The following is a 26305-nucleotide window of genomic DNA, read 5'->3' on the forward strand; positions in this document are numbered from 1 at the left end:
ATGCAATGAAAGAGCAAAGCAACATCTCTTAATATTGTAAATCACACAACATTGCAATAAAATAGCTGTAGATTTAATATAACCTTTTTTTTTTTTTTTTTTAAACAAATAAATATATTTATACATACGAATCATGTATATACCCAATATATATATAGATTTATATATAAATATACACAAATATCATACATGCAAAATGTATTGCAACTTTGAAGACCAAAAGGAGCACACTCAAGGATTGCTTGGAGAGACCAAAAAGGCAACGGGGAGGCGGGTGGGACCGTGAGGAATCCACAGGTAGCTAATGTATCCACCAGAAAAGTCGTTACCGAAGGTAAGTAACTCGTTCTTCTGATGGATACAACTACCTGTGGATTCCTCACCTGATGAATAGAGTCCCAAAGCAGTACCACGCCCGGCGGTGGGTGCCTAAATGGTCAAACCAAGAAATCCTGCAGCACTGACCGTGCAAAATGACCGTCCCTTCTGACCTCAGAGTCCAAACAGTAATGTTTCACAAAAGTGTGAAGGGACGACCAAGTTGCGGCCTTGCAGATGTCAACCACAGGAACACCCCTGGCCAAGGCCGAAGAGGCCGACTTAGCTCTGGTGGAGTGAGCTCTAATGCCCTCAGGCGGATCCTTCTTTGCCAAAGAGTAACAGATTTTAATGCAAAGAACAACCCACCTGGAGAGTGTTCTCTTGTGGACTGCCTTTCCTCTCCTCTTGCCCACGTATCCGACAAACAGCTGATCCTCCAGCCTGATATCCTTCATTCTGTCGATATAGAAGCTCAACGCCCTTTTTGGGTCCAGGCGATGTAGTCTTTCTTCCTCCTTTGAAGGATGAGGCGGAGGATAAAACGTGGACAAAGTGATTGTCTGAGCCAAATGGAAGGGTGAAACAACCTTCGGAAGTAAAGCAGCCTTGGTCCTCAACACCACCTTATCCCCATAAAACGTTATATAAGGGGGTTTAACCGATAAGGCCTGCAACTCACTCACTCTCCTTGCAGATGTTATAGCTACCAGGAATACTGTTTTAATAACCAAATACCTTAAGGGGCAAGAATGCATAGGCTCAAAAGGGGACCCCATAAGGAAAGTCAGGACCAAGGACAAATCCCATTGAGGCATAACGAATGGTTTTGGAGGATATTGATTCAGAAGACCTTTCAAGAATCTGAGAACAATAGGGGATTTAAATAACGATGGTTGGTCTGGAAGACAAATGAAGGCTGACAAGGCCGACAAATAACCCTTAATGGTAGCTACTGCACAACCTTTCTGCGCTAGAGACAGTGCAAAAGACAAAACATGTGACAGATGAGCATGTAAGGGATCAATCTGTCTCTCTCCACACCACATAACAAATTTAGACCACCTATTAGCGTAGATAGATTTAGTGGAGTGTCGCCTGGCCGCTAAGATAACATCCACTACATCAGGCGGGAGAGAGAAGGAACTCAGGTTGCCCCGTTCAATCTCCAAGCATGTAGGTGCAGACTCTGGAGGTTGGGGTGTAAAACCTGCCCCTGCGACTGCGAGAGGAGGTCTGCCCTGAGAGGGAGACGGAGCGGAGGGCACAGTGAGAGTTGGAGAAGGTCGGAGTACCATACCCTCCTTGGCCAATCCGGAGCTATTAAGATGACTTGGGCCCGGTCTTGGCGAATTTTCCTCAACACTCGAGGAATCAAGGGTATGGGGGGAAACGCGTAAAGCAACTGGTCGCACCAGGTTATCTGAAACGCGTCCCCCAACGCTCCCTGCATCGGATACTGGAGGCTGCAGAATAACGGGCAATGCGCGTTCTCCCGAGTGGCAAACAGATCTATCCGAGGAAACCCCCACATCTGGAAGATTAAACAGACTTGATCTGGATGGAGACGCCACTCGTGGTCTGCCGAGAATTGGCGACTGAGACTGTCCGCACGTACATTCAAGACCCCGGCCAGATGATTTGCCACCAAGCAAATCTGATGGTCCTTTGCCCAGGACCATAGCCGAAGAGCTTCTCTGCAGAGAAGGTACGACCCTACTCCTCCCTGTTTGTTTATGTACCACATCGTGGTAGTATTGTCCGTCAGGACCTGTACCGACTGACCACGAAGGGATGGGAGGAAGGCCTTGAGAGCCAAACGTACAGCCCGTAACTCCAACAGATTGATATGAAACACCTGTTCCTCTGGAGACCAAAGCCCTTTGATCTCCAGATCCCCCAGATGAGCTCCCCACCCTAGGGTGGAGGCATCCGTTATTACCGTGGCCACTGGTGGCGACTGCGCGAACGGCTTCCCCTGTGAAAGATTGTTGCCCGCAATCCACCACTTCAATTCCACAGCAGCATCTCTGGAGATCTTGACAGTACCTTCTAAATCTCCCTTGTGTTGAGACCACTGCCTTCGGAGGCACCACTGAAGAGCCCTCATGTGCCAGCGAGCATGCGTGACCAACAGAATGCAGGAGGCGAACAGACCGAGCAGACGAAGGACCTTGAGGACTGGAACTACCGCTCCATTTCGAAACATTGGAACCAATTCCTGAATATCTTGAATCCGCTGAGGCGGAGGAAAGGCTCGACTCAATGTTGTATCCAGTACTGCCCCTATGAACAGGAGGCGCTGAGAGGGCTCCAGGTGAGATTTGGGCACGTTCACCGAAAAGCCCAGGTCGAACAACAACTGGGTTGTTGACTGCAGATGATGCGACACAAGCTCCGGGGACTTGGCTTTGATCAACCAGTCGTCCAAGTAAGGGAATACTGCTATCCCCTTCCTTCTGAGCTCCGCCGCAACCACTGACATCACCTTTGTGAAGACTCGAGGTGCTGAAGTAAGACCAAACGGGAGGACCGCAAACTGATAGTGCTGCGACCCTACCACAAACCGGAGATACTTCCTGTGCGACTTGAGTATCGGGATATGAAAGTAAGCATCCTGCAAGTCGACAGACACCATCCAATCTTCCTTGTTCAACGCCAAAAGCACCTGTGCTAGGGTCAGCATCTTGAACTTTTCCTGTTTGAGGAACCAATTCAAGATCCTCAGATCCAGGATTGGTCTCAACTGACCATCCTTTTTGGGAATCAGGAAGTATCTTGAGTAACAACCTCGACCCTTTTCCTGCTCTGGGACCAACTCTACCGCGCCCTTTGAAAGGAGGACTTGAACCTCCTGTTCTAGCAACAGGAGGTGTTCTTCTGAACAATAAGATGGGCGGGGCGGGATGAGGGGCGGGAACTCCCGAAAGGGAAGGGCGTAGCCTTTTCCCACAATGCCGAGAACCCAAGTGTCCGTTGTGATAGACTTCCACTTGTGGAGAAAACGCTGTAATCTTCCCCCTACAGGAGAGGAGTGAGTGGGAAACGGTGGAAGCCTAAGGCTGCTTCCCCTGCTGCACCCCTCCAGAGGACGAGGAAGAGGCAGAGTGCTGTTGAGAGGCTCCTCTGGTACGGACCCCACCCCTCCCCCTCCCTCTAAATGACCTATAGGGGAGGGAAGAGGCGGGTTGCTGGAACCTCCCCCGAAAGGAAGAGGAATAAGAGCCACGCCCAAATCCCCGAAACCTCCTGAAAATTCTAGAAGAGGCAGAGGAAGAAGGAGCTTGCAGTCCTAACGATTTGGCTGTGGCTCTGCTCTCCTTAAATCGTTCCAAGGCTGAATCTGCCTTGGCTCCAAACAGTCTGTCCCCATCAAACGGGAGGTCCAGCAGGGTCGACTGCACATCCGCAGAGAACCCTGAGTTTCGGAGCCAGGCCTGTCTTCTTGCCACCACAGCCGTGCCCATCGCCCTGGCCACCGAGTCGGTCGTGTCCAGCCCAGACTGGATAATCTGGGTCGCGGCAGCCTGGGCGTCCGAGACCACATCCAAAAGACCCTGGGGAAGCTCCGTGAATGAAGACGAAATATCATCCATCAGCGCATGGATGTACCTCCCCAGAATGCACGTGGCGTTGGTGGCCTTCAACGCCAAACTGCATGACGAAAATATTTTCTTGGACTGCGCATCCAGTTTCTTGGAGTCTCTGTCTCCAGGCACCGTCGGGAAGGAACCAGGCGCTGACTTTGAGGAACAGGAGGCTTGCACCACCAAGCTCTCCGGCGTAGGGTGTCTAGAGAGAAAGCCAGGGTCAGATGGTGCAGCTCGATACCTCCTGGCCACAGCCCTATGAACGGCCGAGGAAGACACCGGCTTCTTCCACACCTCCAACACCGGATCCAGCAAAGCCTCATTAAATGGCAAGAGAGGCTCAGCTGCAGCAGAGGCCGGATGCAATACCTCTGTCAGCAAATTCTGCTTTGCCTCTGCCACCGGCAAAGGCAGGTCCAAAAAGCTCGCTGCCTTCCTCACCACAGCATGAAAGGAAGCAGCCTCCTCCGTATATTCCCCTAGAGATGAAAGGTCCCACTCAGGGGAAGTGTCCAGCCCACTGGCTGTATCCAGACCATGCAGTCCGTCTCCAGAGTCCTCAATCTCTCCCTCCTCTAGGACTCGCTGGTACTCTTGCTCTTCTAAAAGACGGAGAGCACGCCTCCTCGAATGAAGTCTCTCCTCGATACGCGGAGTCGACATGGCCTCCGCCGACGTCGAAGAACGGCGCCGATCTCCAGAAGCATCTGACGCCGCGTCCGGCGCCACAGGCAGCTTCGGCGCCGAGGCAGGAGCCGGAGGACGAGGTCTTGGAGCCGATGGACCAACCGGAGTCACAGGGCAAAATCCTGACTTCGACGGAGGGGCAACCTCCGGGGCCGAAACATCCGAAGCCACCGGAGCGGCCACCGACGCCGGCACCGGCGCCGAGCCCACATTCCCAAAAGGGAGAAAGGGCATAAAGGGTGCCGGCCGAAGAGGCGCAGGATCACCCAACGAAAAGGCCAAGGGCCCCGAAGGACCAGCCGGAGCAGCTCCTGGAGCCATCTGCTGAAAGATGGTATACATCGCATTAAGAAACGCGGTACTATCGGCTCCAGGAGTGGGAAAAGCCGGATACTGGGGTGCCTGGATCGAGGGCGACCCCGACGCCGGCCTCGACGTCTGCGACGCCGGAGAAAACACAAGAGGCTGCACCACCTCAATCACTGACGCCTGACCAGGTGAAGTCGGTGACGCCGGAGAGGGCAACGGCGTCGATGGATGCGGCGTGACCGTGGGGCTGACCTCCCAAGTCCTCCGACGCCGAGCCGAAGGTGACCTCGAACGAGACTCCTTGCTGGAGTGACGTCGTGAGTCTCTACGGCACCGGGAGTCTCGATGACGCCGGTGAGACCTTGGCGAAGAAGACTTCTTATGATGTTTCTCCTTCTTCTTTGACTTTGCCATGAATAACTTGGCCTCGCGCTCTTTGAGGGCCTTCGGATTCATGTGTTGACATGAATCGCAAGTCGAGACGTCGTGGTCGGAGCTCAAACACCATAGACAGTCGGAGTGAGGATCTGTAACTGACATCTTGCCCCCACACTCTCGACAGGGCTTGAAACCCGACTTCCTCTGAGACATTGTTACCGCAGAGAAGACTACGCAGCAGACAATACACTGTAACCACGAAGGTAACAGTAACTCCCTCGAAGATAACCGTTTCGAATGCACGGAAAAAAGGGAACTGTCATCGGCACGTCGGTGAGGACTTCTTATTGCCTGTATGACGTCAGACGGCGTCGCGTGGGCTAGAGTGACGTCCTCGTCGACGTGCAGAGACTAGTAAGAAGATTTCCGTCAAATGCTGGCGCCATGGGAGTATTCATCAGGTGAGGAATCCACAGGTAGTTGTATCCATCAGAAGGGGTGAGGTCTCTGAGTCTGATAAGACTATCAGCTCTGTTTCCAATGTCAGGATCGGCATCAATGCTGAAACCGGTGGTGTAGGCTGTGGCACCATGGGCATCAATGCATCTGGTGCCGTGGGTGGTGCTGGGCCTGAGTCTGCAGAGTCAAGCTCAAGGAAGGGGGATGGCCTCGAACAGAAGTCGAGAGGGACAGTCAGGGATGGGATTTGCTGGTGGTAGTCAGACTAAAGGTCTTCTTGGATGCTTGGGGCCCAAAGGTATGCCAGGGGGACCCCTGTGGGACAACAAAAATGGTATCTGAGGACTGTTTTAGCTTTTGGCGCTGTTGCAGTGTGTATGATAGCCCGGGGAATTCAGGGAGCATCAGGACCAGCACTAGAATCATTTCCAGTGTGGAGGGCAGACTCTATGGCCTAGAGGTACTCGGGCATTATACAACTCAGAGTGGAGTGAGGTGCTGGATGATGGAGACCCATGTCTGGACTTCTTATGTATCTTAGCCTTTTTAAACTCGCCTCAACCCCGTGAACTTGACTATGATTAGTCACGGGAGTCGTCTTGGGAGAGAAAGCATGTCCTCAACTTCAACTGAGATAGTTTCTTTGGCTTCTGCTTGTGAAGTTCAGCGATGGTAAATTTTGCATTGTGGTTGCAAATAACCTTACAGGTCCATCTTGGACAGCAGTCTCATGAGATCAAGTCATATTTGGAGCTGAGGCACCAGAGACACACATCATGGGTGTCAATCATCGACATTTGACCCAAGGGTAGGTCGCTCCCCCTGCCGCTGCAGCTCCTCCAAGTTCCCGAGTTCCTGTGTTCCTGAGACCCACCTAACTGTAAGTACCCCCCTCCTCCCAGCCCCTCGCCCTGCCCCGCGCCACTCACCTTCTCTCCTGCTCCTGCTTCTTTTCCTCCTCTCTGTCTCTTCCTCCTCACCCCCCCTCTGCAATCTTCTTCTGTGTTCTTCTGTTCTTCCCTTCTGTTCTTCTGTGTTCTTCCGGTCTTCTGTGTTCTTCTTCTCTGTTCTTCTCGGTGCTTCTGTGTTCTTCTTCTCGGTTCTTCTGTGTTCTTCTCTGTTCTTCTCTGTTCTTCTGCTCTTCCGATCTTCTGTGCTTCTGTCTTCTGTCCTTCTGTTCTTCTGTTCTTCTGTTCTTCTGTCTTCTGTTCTTCTGTCTTCTGTTCTTCTGTCTTCTGTTCTTCTGTCTTCTGTTCTTCTGTTCTTCTGTTCTTCTGTCTTCGGCTCTTCTACCTCCTCCGTCTTCTTCCCCCGAGCCTGCCCTCCTGCTCCTTCCTCATCCCCCTCCCTCACTCGCCTCCCCCTCTCTCACCCCTAGCTAACCCGTTCGCTATCTACCTCCCTCACTCCTCCTATCTTCCTATCTCTCTAGCTCCCTATCTCACTAACTCCCCCACTCTCCACCTCCTCCTACCTACCTATCTGTCTATCTATCTATTTCCCTATCTATCGACTTCTCTATCTATTTTCTCTATCTATTTCTCTATCTCTCCCCCCCTCCCGCCACCCCCTCTACTACCTATCTCCCTATCCTCTCACTCTACCTCTCTCCCTCACCCACCTCTACAACCCCCCCTCCCCTATCTTCACAACCCTACTCCTATCTCTCTCCCTAATCTCCAAACCTCCTAACACTCACCCTCCTCCACCCTAAACCCCCTCCCCCAGCTCCTCTCACTCTACCTGTCCCCCCCCCTCCCTCGCGCTTTCCCGCCGCAACCTCCTGCACGCCCCCGCCCCCCAGCTCCCATTCGCCCCCAGCTGACCCCCCCCCCTCCTACCTCTTTTGGCGGCCGCTGCGCGACAGTGGTAGCGACCCTTGACCCAAGGGTAGGTCGCTCCCCCTGCCGCTGCAGCTCCTCCAAGTTCCCGAGTTCCTGTGTTCCTGAGACCCACCTAACTGTAAGTACCCCCCTCCTCCCAGCCCCTCGCCCTGCCCCGCGCCACTCACCTTCTCTCCTGCTCCTGCTTCTTTTCCTCCTCTCTGTCTCTTCCTCCTCGCCCCCCCTCTGCAATCTTCTTCTGTGTTCTTCTGTTCTTCTCTTCTGTTCTTCTGTTCTTCCCTTCTGTTCTTCTGTGTTCTTCCGGTCTTCTGTGTTCTTCTTCTCTGTTCTTCTCGGTGCTTCTGTGTTCTTCTTCTCGGTTCTTCTCTGTTCTTCTCTGTTCTTCTCTGTTCTTCTGTTCTTCTGTTCTTCTGTCTTCTGCTCTTCCGGTCTTCTGTTCTTCTGTCTTCTGTTCTTCTGTCTTCTGTTCTTCTGTCTTCTGTTCTTCTGTTCTTCTGTTCTTCTGTTCTTCTGTCTTCTGTTCTCCTGTCTTCGGCTCTTCTACCTCCTCCGTCTTCTTCCCCCGAGCCTGCCCTCCTGCTCCTTCCTCATCCCACTCCCTCACTCGCCTCCCCCTCTCTCACCCCTAGCTAACCCGTTCGCTATCTACCTCCCTCACTCCTCCTATCTTCCTATCTCTCTAGCTCCCTATCTCACTATCTAACTCCCCCACTCTCCACCTCCTCCTACCTACCTATCTGTCTATCTATCTATTTCCCTATCTATCGACTTCTCTATCTATTTTCTCTATCTATTTCTCTATCTCTCCCCCCCTCCCGCCACCCCCTCTACTACCTATCTCCCTATCCTCTCACTCTACCTCTCTCCCTCACCCACCTCTACAACCCCCCCTCCCCTATCTTCACAACCCTACTCCTATCTCTCTCCCTAATCTCCAAACCTCCTAACACTCACCCTCCTCCACCCTAAACCCCCTCCCCCAGCTCCTCTCACTCTACCTGTCCCCCCCCTCCCTCGCGCTTTCCCGCCGCGACCTCCTGCACGCCCCCGCCCCCCAGCTCCCATTCGCCCCCAGCTGACCCCTCCCCCCCCCTCCTACCTCTTATGGCGCCCGTCCGCGCCTGGCCCGCGCCCAGCGCCACGACCCCTGGTCCCCAAGCCCCGCTGATCCGCTACGACCCCACCACCCTCCACGCCCTCAACCCAGGGCGCTCCAAAACCTGCTTCCTAGCTCACCCCAAACGCACCCATGGACCCTTCGCCTGCAACTCCTGCAAACGCATCTTCCACCACGCAACTACCACAACCACAAGCCCACGCGCCATCAACCACCTCAAGTGCATCCTGATCAACGCTCGTTCCGTCCACAAGCACGCCGTTGAACTTTGGGACCTCCTGGACTCCACAGCCCCGGACGTCGCCTTCATCACGGAGACATGGATGAACGCCTCCTCTGCTCCAGACATCGCTACCGCCATCCCCGAAGGCTACAAGATCTCCAGAAAAGACCGCACCAACCAAGTAGGAGGAGGTGTCGCCATCATCTTCAAAGACTCCATCAGCGTCACCACCTCCACCGAAGACCCCCCCCTCGCCGCTGAACACCTGCATTTTCAGATTCGCACCGACCCAAGGACCACCCTCAGAGGATCCCTCGTCTACCGTCCTCCCGGACCTCGCGCCTCTTTCAGCGACGCCATCGCCGACTTCATCTCCCCGCACGCCCTCGCCTCACCGGACTACATCCTCCTAGGCGACCTCAACTTCCATCTGTAACAAAACAACGACCCCAACACCACCACCCTGCTCGACAACCTCGCCAACCTCGGCCTCAAACAACTGGTGAACACCGCCACCCACATCGCCGGACACACGCTCGACCCTATCTTCTCCGCCAGCAAACACGTCTTCTTCAGCCACACCTCTGCCCTACACTGGACCGACCACAGCTGCGTCCACTTCACATTCCGACGCGAGACCTCCCACCTCCGCACTCAACCCATCCCTCATCGACAGTGGAACAAGATCCCTGAAGAGCAACTCTTCTCCGCTCTCGCCGCCAACCAACGCACCCTCACCACCGACCCCAACGACGCAGCTCTCAACCTCACAAACTGGATCTCCAACTGCGCTGACAACCTTGCTCCCCTCAAACGCACGCATCGACAGACCAACACCAAAAAACCTCTCTGGTTCTCTGACACCCTCAAAGAATCAAAGAAAACTTGTCGTGCCCTTGAGAAGGCCTGGCGCAAGGACCACACCGCTGACAACATGACCGCCCTCAAGAACGCTACACGCGAACACCACCACCTGATCCGCACTGCCAAAAGGAACTTTTTCACCGACAGACTAGACAAAAACAGCCACAACAGCAGAGAACTCTTCAGCATCGTCAAAGAGTTCTCCAACCCCAGCGCCAACGCCGTCACGCCCTCACAGGATTTGTGCGAATCCCTCGCCACTTTCTTCCATCGCAAGATCAGCGACCTCCACGACAGCTTCGGACACCAGACCCAACCATACACCACTGAACCCGCTTCCCCGGACATCACCCTCAACAACTGGACCCACATCAACACGGAAGAAACCAAATCCATCATGAACTCTATCCACTCCGGCGCCCCTTCGGACCCCTGCCCGCACTTCATCTTTAACAAAGCCGACGACATCATCGCCCCGCACCTCCAGACCGTCATCAACTCTTCTTTTTCTTCTGCTACCTTCCCCGAATGCTGGAAGCACGCTGAAGTCAACGCCCTACTAAAGAAACCTACGGCTGACCCAAGCGACCTGAAAAACTTCCGCCCCATCTCTCTTCTACCTTTCCCAGCCAAGGTAATAGAAAAGACTGTCAACAAACAGCTGACCACCTTCCTGGAAGACAACAACCTGCTCGACCCTTCACAAACCGGATTCCGAACCAACCACAGCACGGAAACCGCCCTCATCTCAGTCACAGACGACATCAGAACCCTGATGGACAACGGTGAAACAGTCGCCCTCATTCTCCTCGACCTCTCGGCTGCCTTTGACACCGTCTGTCACCGCACCCTAATCACCCGCCTACGCTCCACCGGGATCCAAGGCCAGGCCCTGGACTGGATCGCCTCCTTCCTCGCTAACCGCTCCCAAAGAGTTTACCTCCCTCCGTTTCGCTCAGAACCCACCAAGATCATCTGCGGCGTACCTCAAGGCTCATCGCTCAGCCCGACACTCTTCAATGTCTACATGAGCCCCCTCGCCGACATCGTACGCAAGCACGACATCATCATCACCTCCTACGCCGACGACACCCAACTTGTACTCTCCCTCACCAAGGACCCCGCCAGCGCCAAGACCAACCTACAAGAGGGTATGAAGGACGTCGCAGATTGGATGAGGCTCAGCCGCCTAAAGCTGAACTCTGAAAAAACGGAAGTCCTCATCCTCGGCAACACCCCGTCCGCCTGGGACGACTCCTGGTGGCCCACGGCCCTCGGCACCGCACCGACCCCCGCAGACCACGCCCGCAACCTCGGCTTCATCTTGGACCCTCTTCTCACCATGACCAAGCAAGTCAACGCCGTGTCCTCCGCCTGCTTCCTCACTCTCCGCATGCTCCGTAAGATCTTCCGCTGGATCCCCGCCGACACCAGAAAAACCGTGACCCACGCCCTCGTCACGAGCCGCCTGGACTACGGCAACACCCTCTACGCCGGGACCACAGCCAAACTCCAAAACCGCCTGCAACGCATCCAAAACGCCTCGGCCCGCCTCATCCTCGACGTACCCCGCAACAGCCACATCTCCGCACACCTGAGACACCTGCATTGGCTCCCAGTCAGCAAAAGGATCACCTTCCGTCTTCTCACCCACGCACACAAAGCCCTCCACAACAAGGGACCGGAATACCTCAACAGACGCCTCAGCTTCTACGTCCCCACCCGCCCCCTCCGCTCCGCTGGCCTCGCACTTGCTGCCGTCCCTCGCACCCGCCGCTCCACGGCGGGTGGGAGATCTTTCTCCTTCCTGGCGGCCAAGACCTGGAACTCCCTCCCCACCAGCCTCAGGACCACCCAGGACCACTCCGCTTTCCGGAGACTCCTAAAGACTTGGCTGTTCGAGCAGCGATAACCCCCCCTTTCCCCCCTAGCGCCTTGAGACCCGCACGGGTGAGTAGCGCGCTTTATAAATGTTAATGATTTGATTTGATTTGATTTGATTTGACAATGACAGTCACAACACAGCTTAAAACCTTTTGTTTTAGGGGGAGACAGTTCGAAATTGGGTTGCTGAGTGACTGGGGTGTGAGCCCTGGTCAAGCAGAAACCACAATCCTAGTCAGGGTAAGGGACAAGCAAACCTCAAATTAACCTGTGCTCAACCACCTGGTAGCTTGGCACAGAGCAGTCAGGCTTTACTTAGAGGCAATGTGTAAAGTATTTGTGCAACACTTCAAACAGTATAACAGTGAAAACACCACACAAACAGGACCCCCTAGACCAGGTTAGAAAAATAGCCCTGATTTCAAGGAATAAAACAAGACCAAAACGACAAAAATCCAATAACTAGAACTAGATTTCAGCATTTCGGACTTCACCATAAATTGTGATCTTAAACTGCGATTCCAGAGACACCAAACTCGAAAAGTTTCTCTTCCAGATTGTGAAAAACACTTATAAGGTAATCCTAATGTTATCCAATGGAAGAGCTAAACCTTGCTGTGGTTAAACACTACTTTGGGAGTTTTTCTCTACCAGGACATGTAAAACTTTAAAGGACATTTCCTGCCTTTTAAATACATTGCACCCTGCCCAGTGGGTTGCCCAGCCTACCTTAGGGATGACATATGTATAAAAAGGGAAGGTTTCGACCTGACAAAAGTGTTACTTTGCCAGGTCGACAAAGCAGTGTAAAACTGCACATACAGGCTCTGCAATGGCAGGCCTGAGATCTGTTTAAAGAGCTACTTAATGGGAAGCAAAATCAGTGCTGCATGTTCACGAGTAGCATTTAATTGATACGTCGTGGGCACATGTAGTGCACTTAACTAGGTACTTGTAAGTGAATTAAATATGTCAATTGGGGATAATCCGATGTTACCATATTTAGGGGAGAGAGCATAAGCATGTTAGCACTGGTTAGCAGCAGTAAAGTGCACAGAGTCCTAAATACAGAAAAAATTAGGTCAGAAAAGTGGAGAAGGTAGATAAAACTTTCGGAGGAAGACCATCCTAAGGTTGTCACGTCTAGCACAGACATACTGCAAACTAGTGAATTTTAGAGGTAAACAAGCCTGTCAGAAAGACTGGACTTGAAGTTCCGGACCCATATCAGACGACGTGGAAAGAAAGAATCTGATGTAAGCTTCAGAGGTGATGCTTACATGGGGGTTCAGACATCACACCCAGGGTGGGACGGATCAGAAACAGAACCACAGACACCACGTGCTGAAGAACAAGGGAATTGCTAGAAAAAGTTTCCGGATCCAGTCTGGTGCCAGAGAAAAACACAAGGTGAGGAAGCCTTTATCAGAAACTCATATTCACACAATAGTTGAACAAATAAGTAGCAAATTTGTTAAAACTCATACTTTTTCCTTGGTGTATAATAGTGCTAAATAACAGAAGTGTATTGTTATGTAAGTCAATGGTGCTCATTTTATCAAGCTCAGAATAATGAAAAGTTAAGTGGACCTGCTGGAATTCAAATACAGACGCCTGTACACACAGGCACAGATACATACACCCACATGTGTGAGAAAAGGCTTCTTTTGTCATGGTTCACCCCCACTTTTTGCCTGGTATTTGGTGTAGTCTCAAAATTGTGGGTGCCTAAGGCCCCTATTAACCAGGTTCCCTGGGCCAGATCCCTTTCCCTAAAACTTCTGTGATCCACTGGTTACACCTTTAGCTGCCACTTTAAATCCCTAGTAAATGGTACTTAGCTACCCAGGGCATGGGGTACTAAGGGTAGGCCCCTGAGGGCAGCAGCACAGATTGTGTGCCATGCTCTCTGGTCATGCATCCAGAAACACCTAGCACTACCATTACAGGCTGAAGTGTTCTGATGCAATCCTAAAAGACAAACTCGGCATGGCACACAGCCTGTCTGCCCTGTGCACTACTCAATGCATGCACTATAGTTAAGTCAACCCCCTGGCAGAATTCCAGCCCTAAGGTGCACTATATTGTACGTGTGGGCGTAGATGCATTAGCAATATGCCCCTGTGTCCTTGCCAAACAAGGGATACACTAAGCGAACAGGGCAGCCATTTTAATGCATGTGCTGGACACTGGTCAGTACGGGTTTCACAGCTACATGATGGCTGATGGTATCAAACAATTAAGAATGATAAATCCAAACTGGTACCAGTATTGGATTTATTGCTTAGAGGAGTACCCTGCCAAACGCAACTACCCTGGCAGGGTTGCTCAACGGTCACAACCAGGCTGTCACCACCAGACACAATCCTGAGCCCCTGGCTTGAGAGATTCTGCTCTCTGGGACTCAGAACAAAGCCCTTCCTAGGTGGAGGTGCAAACACCCACTCCCTCAGGAATGTGCACTGCCCTGCTAGTGAGCTTTGAAGGGCTTACCACCCTTGAAACTTGATGCCTAGGCCTGCTGGTAGCAGCAGATGTCTACCCCTGTTGCAAACCCCGACTTTTGGTGGGAGCAACAGTGGGAAACCAGACAAAGGACAGGAGGAGTGGTCAGTCTTGGCTTTCACCACCCCCAAGGTGTTGCATGCAAGGTGACCCCCCCCATCTAATTTTCCTGCATCTTGCATTGAAGGAAAATAGCCGATCAGGTGTAGGGAAGTGACCCATGCACACAAGAAGTGAGAATCCAGAGGCTCACCCTGTCCGCGACTGCCTGTAACAAGGGACCCGACACCTGGAACCAACACTGCACCCGCAGCCCCCAGGACCTGAAGGAACCGAACTTCGATGCAGAAGTGACCCCAGGCGACCCTCTGCCTTGCCCAGCTGTCCAGAGAAGCCCCCCTGTGCCTGCCTGCACCGCTAGCGTGACCCCCGGGTCCCTGCATGGAAACCTATACTAAACCCGACGCCTGCTTTGCACACTGCACCCGGCCGCCCCTGTGCCGCTGAGGGTGTGTTTTGTGTGCCTACTTGTGTCCCCCCACAGTGCTCTACAAAACCCCCCTGGTCTGCCCCTCGAGGACACAGGTACTTTACCTGTTGGCAGACTTGAACCAGAGCACCCCTGTTCTCCATAGGCACCTAAGAGTTTTGGGCACCTCTTTGACCTCTGCACCTGACCGGCCCTGAGCTGCTGGTGTGGTAACTTTGGGGTTGCCCTGAACCCCCAACGGTGGGCTGCCTATGCCCAAGGAATGAGACTTGTAAGTGTTTACTTACCTCCTAATCTAACCTTTACTTACCTCCCCCAGGAACTGTTGATTTTTGCACAGTGTCCACTTTGAAAATAACTTATTGCCACTTTTACAAAGACTGTACATGATATTGTTTTCATTCAAAGTTCCTAAAGTATCTAAGTGAAGTACCTTACATTTAAAGTGTTTAATGTAAATCTTGAACCTGTGGTTCTTAAAATAAACTAAGAAAATATATTTTTTTAATATAAAAAACTATTGGCCTGGAGAAAGTCTTTGAGTGTGTGTTCCTCATTGATTGCCTGTGTGTGTACATCAAATGCTTAACACTACCCTCTGATAAGCCTACTGCTCAACCACAATACCACAAAATAGAGCATTAGAATTATCTACTTTTGCCACTATCTTACCTCTAAGGAGAACCCGTGGACTCTGTGAACACTATTTCTTACTTGGAAATAGTATATACAGAGCCAACTTCCTACAGCCAGGTAGCCACAGAAAGGCCGACAGAGCAGACACCTCCGAATGGAGACACCACTCGTTATCCACTAGGCATTGACGGTTGAGTTTGTCCGCCCTAGCATTCAAATAACCTACCAGGTGTTGAACCACCAGGGTTATGCCCTTCTGCTCCAGCCATTTCAAGAGACAAAGGGCTTATTGACACAGTTTCCACAAACCCACCCTGTCCTGCATGTTGCAGTACCACATGGCGGTGGCATAGTCGAAGGGAACACCTGCACTAACTTCCCCTTGACAGAGGGAAGAAATGCTTTCAATGCTAGCTGAATGGCACGAAGCTTCAGCAAGATTGTGTGAATTCCGCTAGAGATCAGAGTCCTCTGATCTCCACCTCTCCCAGAAGGCCGTCCCATCCCAGGAGTAATGCATCTGTCACTACAGACAGGTGTGATTGGGGAAGGGAGAGGAGTCTGCCTTTGACCCAATCGTTGTTCATCAGCCACCACTGCAGGTCTTTTGCAATTCTCTCCAAGATCTGGACTATGTCAGAGAGATTCCCCTGATGCTGCGTCCACTGGAACTTCAGGTCCCACTGCAGACCCGCATATGGTTCACCAGCAGGATGCAGGAGGCCATGAGACCCAGCAGCATCCGAGACATTCTCACCAAAATCCAGGACACAGGCTGAAACATCGGTATCGTTGACTGAATATCCTGGACTCACTGCTGGGGAGGATAAGCCCAAAACTGCACTGTGTCCAGAACAGCTCCAATTAATGGGAGCATTTGAGAAGTAGTAAGATGTGACTTTTGCACGTTAATAATTAACCCCAGTGATTGCAGGAGGTTTGCCATAGTCTGAAAGTGAGAGACGACAGCCTGGGATGAGCCCGCCTTCAACACCCAGTCGACCTGTGGCAGCACTTGCGCAATTGTATCCCACAAGGTATGGGAATAACAGCCCAACAGGCATGCAGTGTTCAATGACTGCAATGCTAGGCTGGTGGAGGAAAACATTTACTTGCCTAAGCTATCCAGCCTCCTGGATTCCTGGTCCAGCGGAGCAGCAGGGAACACGTCACGGGAAGATGAGACTTGGACTACCAAGCTCTCAGGGGTGGGGGTGTTGGGTAAGGAAACTAGGATCACACGAGGCAGGGCGACTGAGGTGGACAATTGTCCTATTCAAGGGAGCCCCTAGGCTGGGCTTGGACTAAGTTCAGTCAGTGCTTCATTAAAGGGCAATAGGGTTCGGATAGGGGAAGCCCTATGCTGAAGCACTTCTGTCAAGAGGTTAGTCTTGACCGCCATAGAGGGAAGTTCAAGGTCAAGGACCTCAGCTGCCCTCTTCACCACCATTGCCTAAGATGCTCCCTCCTCGTAGCCATGATAGGTGGAGAGAACAAGCTAGTATCTGGGGAGGTGTTCAGTCCACTGGCATCTCCTAGTTCCTCAGACCAGTCCAATGAAGTTGGGGTCTCTAACTGGTATTCTAAACGGTCCAGTGACCCCTCCCACTCTTCCCCCATGCCTGGCTGCTCCAGAAAACGGCAGTAACCTAGGACCGATAGGACCTGCGGGTGCCAGAATCGGTGTCAATCAACGATGTTCCAAGACTGGGTCATCGGGGATGAGAATGGGGCTGGTACTGCTGGTGGGCGCCAGCGCACAGGGAGCATCGGCATCGGGATCAGAAAAGCAGGAGGTCAAGTTGGCACAATCGCTGCTGATCTAGATCAGAGATAGGATCCATGAGACCCCATCAGAGCCGGAGCCATTGGTATGGTACATGATGGGGCCTCCTCCAACCACACGTGGCCTGAGAGCGATGTGGAGGGGTTGGCCTGCTTGAATACATGGAACATGGCCTTGTAGAAGTCTTTCAACTGGGCAGGGATCACTCCGGCTCCCAGAAACGGGGAGAGGCGCGAGCTGGACCTTGCAAATGCTCTGCAGAACGGTGCCTGGAATGCCGATATTACTCACTCTTCTCGTCAGCCGACAGACGAGGTGAAGTCGAAGTCCATTTAGACTTCTTCCTCTGCCTGTGCCTCTTCCCCGAGTATCCTGAGGACCATGAGTGCGAAGAAGAGGACTTGGGACTCCTGGAGCAGTCCCACGACCTTCTTCTAGGGACAGAAGAAGGTGGTATTGGTACTGAGACCACCTTGGAGTTGCACTAGCTGGCGTCTACCGCAAACAGCTTTAGGGACCGCTCCCTCAAAGATTTTGGCACCATGGCCTAGCAGTCTGAGAACAACTTTGAATCGTGATCGAGTTCAAGGAACCACAAGCACACCAAGTGTATGGGTATGGGTATGTTACTGACATAGCACAGTGACAGGCGATACACGATTTGAAACCTGCCTTACTGGAAGAGATCTTTCGACACACTTTCAAAAATAGTTGACAAAGTGAAAAAAAACTGTCAAAAAGAGACAGAGCGGTAGCTCTTCTCCGGATGAGCGCTAACTGGCACAGGAAAAAAAAAGAACTGACATCCGCACGCCTGAGGGGTGCCTATATAGGTGACTGCGGCATCACCTCCGGTGCCAAACAAAGCCACTCAACGGTGCACAGGGGTATGCTCATGTAAAAGTTTCCGGATCCAGTCTATGCCCAGGATATTCAAAAATAAGGAATCTGCAGCTAAAAGTCTATCAGATATAGAAATATAGATAGACAGACAGACAGACAGACCGACAGATAGATAGATAGATATTGCCCTCCACACACACACACACACACCTGGGGATTAAACTTCCACTTTGGGAGTTAATGGATGGCCATCCTGTACGGCAGAGCCGCCTGTCAAACTTTCACAACACTGCCAGGAAACACAGTGATAATGGTTCCCCCCAACATTAGGAGTTGTTCACAGTCCAGGCTCGCAACTCTAGGTTTGAAGGACATGATGTCCATCAAACCCTGGTGAACGTTACTCCATCCGCCCAAATCTAAATCAGGCACTCAGTGTGATACACATTTGGGACCAAAAGTACTGCCAGCAACCACACTGGCCAGTAATTGTAGCATAGTAGAATTAGCCAATTAAGAGAATATTGCAATCCCAGTGAATCACAGGAACTAGAACTGTAATGATCCTATTTACCAATGCAGGATGTATATTGATGGAGCCATAGTGAAAAGGTGATCCCACAGAAAAAAGGATGTAAATGTTAGATAAACCAGTATGTGTATGTTAGGAATGAAGGTAATATACAGAGGTTGAACAAACAAGGCCTGAAGTTTGCTCATGTTCAAAAATGTTAGGAATGTGCTCAGAGACACATCAGGAAGGTCAAAGCCAATTGAGGTCCTACAATGACATGATAAAACAGATCGCATGTGAAAGCCCTTTTAGGAAATACATCACAGCAGGTGATTGATTTGAACAACAAAGACTGAAAAGGTATGCAAAGAAAGGTCTGAAGATCAGTACCCTCTAACAGTGACCATGGCCAAGCCATGCCAGGTGAAAGACAAAATAAGCAAAAGAACATCAGAAATCTCACCTGCAAGGGATTCTTAACTTGCTTCTTCCCACACACAGTGACAAACCAAGCCCAACAGCAAGAATACACTGACTTGGTGAATGGGCGACAAGCAGCTAGAAAGACATCCACCACTTCCGTCAGAAGGGCAAAGTCTCTCAACTAGTTCCTTTAAATCTGTGTGCATAAAGTTTTAGATTGTGGAGGTTTGTACAGAGCAACTTGCTCTTTTGTTGTTACATAGGGTTCTCCTGAAGCTGAAGTGGAAGGCAAATGCTCAGCGTCATTCAGAGTACATAAACACATACATAGAGGATTAACCAAAGCCCCTTTGAAGCAAATTTGCTTTTGCTTCCTCAGTGGGAAGAGGTAGCCCCAACACTTCTGCAGATCCCTTAGGACTAGAGCTAAGGAAGCACTCTGCTCACTAGGATGACAATGTGGCGAATCAAGGGACAAACCATGTGAAGATCCAAGCCCACTGATGTTCTGCAAGTTCAGAAAAAAGCCAGCATCAGTAAAATGTGGAGGGAGTAAATTGTACACTTCATCATCATCTTCATTATACGTAGCAACATGCAAAAAAAAAAGCATCAGAATCAGTGTTGAAAATGGATTTAATGTTCTGGGAACACTGGCATCAAGGAAGTGGAGCCAAAAGGGATTCACCTTTGACACAGTGCTGTGCATTAGTGATTGTGTAGCACAACAACTCTTGTGGACAAAGGATCTAAATCAGAGATCAACATTGACTGATCCAATATCAATATTGCTGGAGGAAAATCTAGTGAGGCTTTCACAGAGGATTGGAAGTAAGGCCTGGAGCGAGCAGCACAGTGGACAGAATACGATTGGGATCGCCCAAGGAAAGATCACAGGCAAAGATGTGACCTGACTGCTCTGTGTGGCCAGGAGACACGCCAGAGGAAACAGGTAAAGATATTCAAAGCATGGATTCCTTAAAGGCCGCTACATGCTCCCAAGCAGGCCATAGCCCTAGGAACTAGAGGCACACCTGCTCCTGGTTCGGAATGGATTTTGAAAAGGAATCCTAAGATAGAGTCAGGATGTGTGAATATCAATTATGTGACCTTCCCCAAGAACAGCATTTTGATTTATTGTTGCTAGGGCTTCTGGCAATCTTTTGCAAAGGTGCACACACACAACACATCCATAAGCATATTTAAAGCTTTATTTCAAGCCAATGTTAGTGCAGAATAAATGAAATGAAATAACTGCAGAAATTAATAGTATAGGGAGGACATAAGCGCAGAACATAAGTATTCTAAAAGCAGAAACATTATATATTGTTTATTTACTAAGGATCCTGACATGACTAATCTTTAAGCATCAAAGATGTTGCCGTAATGGAGGTTTTGTACTGCAACATATTCAACACACCGCAATAACCTCAATTTTAAATGTTTTCCCATTTTTAGGCCTGTCAGTGAGACAAGGCCAAATTATGTAATTGCCGGAAAAGATGTTATGAAAAACAACCCAAATGGCCTTTGTGTGGCTCAGCATGGAGTCATGCTGCTCTGCTGTCTGGAATGTCTTTAATAGCTCGACGTCTCACAGGGAGAGGGATGTGAACAGCTGTTATACAGTCTCTAACCTGCTTATTTTGAGGAAAATAAAACTCACAATCATGATGTAAGATAATAAAAGTAATATAATCACCTTGCATACTCATGCTAAAACTATTAAGCTTTTTCCCAACTGGCATTTACTCAAATGACTACACGTATATACGACCTAAATTAGAAGGAACATACCAAAACATACGATAAATGTAAAGCACATTGTTAAATATAAAAGCATTAGCTATTGTAAATTAATAACAGCTTACATCACTTAGGCAAATTAGCAAATAAGCAGTTAAGGGGGCTCCCAAAAGACATACAATCAAAATATATGACAGAAGAGTGAAATGTAAGGTAGTCTATCATTAGGAAATATAAACAGTACTCAACTGACTGAAAGGAACTACAAGATCTTTTGGTGGTGTCTTTACCTCGTTGACATCGCACAATTATTTTAAAGGTAGGGCTAAATGTCTGAGACAGGTATTCAGAAGCCGTGCCATCGAGTTTAGCAATAGTAGTTTGTTGGAGAACTTTATTATTGTTCTGGAAGTAGATCTAGCCTTCTAGGCAGTATCCTTTGAGGTTCAATTGAGAGATACAGGCTGTTTGGAAACTTGCATTACAAGGGGATTCTAGGGCTTTCAATATCTTTGTTTTGGGCTCGGAACTATGAAGGGATTTGGCAAAAAGAATAGGGGAATATAGGCAAAGTAAAATGTTTGGCCAGCTGCAGGAACGACGCAAATAGTGAGGGTATTTCTCTAGTGTGTCATATATCTATAAAGAGAAATAGAAAACTATAAACACACACTACTGGTAAGGGGAGAATTAAATTGTCTAAAACATATAATTAGCCTCCATTCAGCCTTCCACTCATGGACTCAACCTGAATGCTTGTTAAGTCATCTTTCACAACAGTTCATCATACAAGTGCCCACTGTCTATAGCTGTTCTTCAAAGATTTCAAGTTTCTTTCCCACTTTGTTTTGTTGTTGTTTTCTCACCATGGTATTCTTGAGAAAGTGAAATGAAACTTAAATGGTGTAACCAGTACAAAATAAAACAGCAAACATAATATACATTACCTTTGACCATACAGTGTCTTAATCGCTGTTGAAGAGAATGGTATTTGTCTCTCAAAGACACTCGGACAGCTTCTGAGCTGGGAAATGCCTTCACCAAAATTTCTGCGACCTACAAATGGGAAAATATGCAAGGTGGATACATTATATTGTACTATATTCGTATTTTTAATCATCTTTAGGAGTGTGATAGGCTGTTATTACTTTACTAACATTTTGCATAGTTAATGATTATTAGTGTTAATTTACTTTGCACGGTTTTTGCAATTTTTCTAACATAATTCTCAAAATGCGGTGAAACTGAACGTGTCTTCTTTTTGTAAGTAGTAGGAAAACATTTTGCACAAGTAACTCATAAGCATCTAGTGCACATGTGCAGATCTAGCGTAGCTTTCCTTGCAAATGACAACACGTGTAAAGGAAATTCCATGCACATAAAACATGTTGGAAAGGGGTATGGACTATTAAAGCATTATGATAGTCTCTACTGTAATGAGAAACTTTCACATATTTCTATTATTATTACAAAAAATAAGCGAAGGCTCAGAGGACAAAAAACACAAGAACTTGACATTTCACACCTCCATTCCTCTCAAGAGCAGTATACTTTTAGCGTGTACATATATAGCTATTGCCAAATGAACAAGTTACCTACGTACAGGAAAGATCTTTCTGTGGGTAGTGTAGCAAAGTAGCATATTTCTAGCATTGTTACCCCCACTTTCTGGCTGGTGTCAGTGTTTTTGGATCCTGCTAATTAGGACCCAAGTGTCTGTGCTCTCTCCTCTAAATTTGGGTGCATGGTAACTTTTACACCCCACAATTGGCATACTGCTACACCCATGTAAGTCCCTAGTATATGGTACTTGGGTACCCAGGGCATGTGTACACCAGGGTTCTCCCATGGGCTGTAGCATGTATTATGCCATCCATGGTAGCCCGTGCAAACTGTGTCTGTAGGCCTGCCATTGCAGCCTGCGTGAAATGATGCATGCACCTTTCACTTTAGATATAAGGTTTGCCTTATATTGTGGTCACTGCACTTGGACACTGGGAGTCACCCCTATGGTAGGCCCTTCAGCCTTAGGGAAGGGTGCATGGCCTGGAGTGTGAGGGCACCCTTGCATGAGCATAGGTGCCCCAACAAACCCCAGACTCCATTCCCTAGGCTTTGTAAGAGCGGGGAAGCCATGTTAAGGTATGTAAGTAGACACTGGTCAACACGAGTAGTCCAACTACATAATGGCTTCACAGAACATAGGCATGTTTGGTATCAAACAGGTTTGAATCATGCAACTACACTGAATCCAGTGTTAGTTGCATGATACCATGTACTCTGGGGGTTCCTTAGAGGACCCCCAGATCTGCCTGTACAGCCCTGCAGAGTCTGCCTGCCAGCCTGCACTGCTGCAGACCCCAAACACTGTTCTGCCTCCCTGCTGCTGAGCCAAACTTAGGCCAGGAAGATGACGTCCTTAACCCCCTCTGAAGGAATCTCCCTTGGAGTGAAAGAGTCACTCACCTGCATCCGCAGGCACCTCAACAACAACAACCGGCTGGTGGATCCTGCTGTCCCACGGACATAGTGAAGCCTCTGCTACTCGGGTGGTGGTTCTGTAACCCTCTCCAGGTCCAACTTGTCTTCTGACCAACTTGGGAGACGTTGGGTCCTTGTGTAGCAACTGGGACGCAACCTCTGTGCACTGCATCTGTTGCTGCTGGGAATGCTTGTAGACTCTTCCTCCAGAAGATCTTCCAGCTCAATGAAGCTTCAGATTCCAGCACTCCAACTCCTGCAGCGTGGGACTCCTTCTCTGTTGTGGTGCTGAGGCTTCCCTACGACTCCCTGTGTCTGCTGCCAATGGGTCCTCTCATGCAGGCTCCAACGATTCCTGCTGGCTCGACTGTGTGCTGACGGCCAGCCTTACTCTCCTCCAAGGGTCGAGTTGCTTGGACCTCGATGGTCCCCTAAATCCTGCAAACTTCCCTGCAGCTTCTTCATGCATTTGTCAATGATCACTGACCATTCTGCAATTCAGCTATCTATGTGGGACACTGCGTGGGCAACTCCAAGGATCTTCCTGCATCACCTGGACTCCACAGCTGCACTTCTTCCTTCACCGACCTGCAGGAACTTCTCCACAAGAAGGGTGGGCATTGTCTACCTGCACCGCCTGGACATCTTCATGTCGTCTGGGCACAGTCCCCTTCTTCTTCAGGTTCTTCTTGTCCGGAACCCGCCTTTGGGTTCCACTGACCTGGTCCATGGGTCGCAACAGCAGCTGGATAATTAAGGCTCCCATTGTCTCCAACAAAGGTTTTCCGATGTCACTTCACCCCTGTGCAGCTCGGCTTTCATGGGTGGGCCCACTATTCAACCTTCCCTATGCCAACTGGTTTCCTCCGGGTTCTCTGGGATGGGTCCTGAATCCTGAACATTCCAACCACAACAGTCCTGTGTTAGTCTATGGGAAACCCAAGTAGATAACATCTTTGCACACAGGCTCCAGTTTTTATTACTTATCTTGGGTGATTTCTTACGCCCCAGCCCCTAAGATCCTAACATAGTTACCTTGATTGGGCACCTTTAATCTTTTACCACTTTCTTAGTATATGGTTTGGCCCCCACCCACAAATAGGGCTCCATGTATTTCTATGCTTTTCCTGTTTCTTTCTAAGTATATTTTCTGTGTGGAGATATCTCAAGGTAGAGGCGTACCAACGTTAGGACAGTACTAGTGTTATAATAACGAATACTTCATTTTTGTAACACCTAGTGTGGTTCTTTCGTGTATGAACATCACTGACTGACTACTGTGGTATTGTAAGTGCTTTACACTTCTCCCTGATAAGCCTAAGCTGCTCTCTACAGCTATCCCTAGAGACCTTTGGTTATCCAGGCACGAAAACACTATCACTAGGGGATGCCTGGAACCAGTATAGTGTGCCACACCCTAGGTGTACACCATAAACTGAGCCAGTCTCCTACAGATAGGCTAAATACAGATCCCTCACCTTGTGAATATGTCCCAGGAGTCTGACTGGAGCCAGAAATTTTTTGAATAGTACACTTGCATGTCAGTAGGTGTCGCTGTGCAGCTCAGCGCCAGCATCGCTCTGCTTCATAAGTGCTGTGCCCACTGGACTTCAGAAACTACTTCTGGGTCTGCATGTGCCATCATGCATGGTTTACCAGCAGGATGCAAAAAACCGTCCCAGAATCCCAGAGTCATTCTCATTTGGATTCACAACAGAAGCTGAAACATCAGGATCAAAGCCTGAATATCATAAACTCTCCACTCTGGGGCAAAGACATAGAACTGTGCCATACCCCGGATGGTTCAGAGGAATAAAGCATATGTGAAGAAGCCCTTCGTGACTCCCAGTGATGTTATCTAGAGGTGATCTACAATTGTCTAGGGCAAGCCTGTTTGAAAATGCTCCTGACCCACAGTGAACCGCAGATAGTGCCTGTGGGTATGAAGGTCAAGGATGTGGCTATAAGCATCCTGCATGTTCAGTGCTACCATCCTGTCTCCTGGGTCTGGATCAGACAGAAAATGGGCTAGTGTGAGCATTCTGAAATATCTTTTTGCAGGAATGTATTGAGAGGACAAAGGAAACAAGACTAATGCCTCTGTCCTTCTTTGGCACAATTAAACAACAGAAGTAACATCCAGTTCCTATCTCTGTTGCCTGAATCCCCTCTATGGCCCCTTTGCCCAAAAGGGCCTACACGTCTTTCCGCAAGGCAGACTGTTGCTACTTTGTCAGCTGCCTTGGTGGTTACGGGAGGTGCAACGGGGTGTAGAGTAATGGAATGGCATAGTCCAGTATGACCAGTAATTGTTTACCACCACTGGAAAAAAATCCGAATCCTGCATCCCACAGAGTCACTGTGTGTAGGAAGGTACACACCAAAGTGGTTTGGGGCTGCAGCAGCTGGGAAACATGAAAAATCTGGTTGTTTTGCCTGACTGGTAGTGTGGTCCAGAGTGGACGGTATTGAGAATCCCTCCTGTATCCAGGGAGAGGGAGAAACTAGTAAAATTATATGACTGGGACGGACAAGCTCAAGGGAAGTGCTATGGCCCTGCTTTGCTTAAAGAGGGGCAATTTTCTGCCTGGCTGCGCTCTAGTCATCCGTTATCTGATTAATGTTGCCTCCATATTTAAACAGCACAGATGCGCCTATGGTATGCACTCCTCGCTTTTTATTGTTTTTAACTACTGCTGATTGCATTTGATGAATCTGATCTGGCTGCATATTTTTTTTTAATACTTTTGCACTTTATTGTTCAGTTTTGGATTGGGGGGCCTCCTGCAGGGTTATGGGGGCATAAGGGCGAACTCTGGTTGACAGCCATTTTTACTTGTAAGGGCCAATTAGAGGTGCCATTTTCTGTCTTGCTGCAATCTAGTTACCTGTTATCTGACAAATGTTGCATCCATATTTAAACAACGGTGAGGATACACACAGCTAGTGCGCCAAAAGCACCCTGGGGGCGAGCCTGTCTGTGCCCGTCCACGTCTGGACCACGGCTGGCGCCAGCCACACTGCCAGTAGCACTCCTGTGGGATGGGCTTGTATTCAATACTCTGCTAAAGGGCTGAGGTCCCTTAAGCTCTTTCTACCTACTCCCAAAAGCTGGATGTTGAAGCCTGTTCTGGCTTGACTACTTGTCCAGCTTGTCTCTGGAGGTTTTCCTCAGAGAATACACCTCTGCTGGCAGTGAGGGCTATCA

General features: G+C 49.7%; 1 protein-coding gene across 6 annotated transcripts in view; it reads right to left on the reverse strand.

The window, feature by feature from the left end:
* The window catches only part of CPLANE1 (ciliogenesis and planar polarity effector complex subunit 1), a 1992329-nt gene that overhangs the window by 1097588 nt on the left and 868436 nt on the right, over positions 1–26305 (reverse strand). For all 6 annotated transcript variants that reach the window (XM_069221234.1, XM_069221235.1, XM_069221236.1 and 3 more), the window contains one exon: positions 21564–21672. In XM_069221234.1, the coding sequence (XP_069077335.1) occupies positions 21564–21672 (109 nt within the window). The remainder of the gene's footprint in view (positions 1–21563; positions 21673–26305) is intronic.

The sequence above is a fragment of the Pleurodeles waltl genome, chromosome 1_1 (genome assembly GCF_031143425.1).
Source record: "Pleurodeles waltl isolate 20211129_DDA chromosome 1_1, aPleWal1.hap1.20221129, whole genome shotgun sequence".
Lineage (NCBI taxonomy): Eukaryota > Metazoa > Chordata > Amphibia > Caudata > Salamandridae > Pleurodeles > Pleurodeles waltl.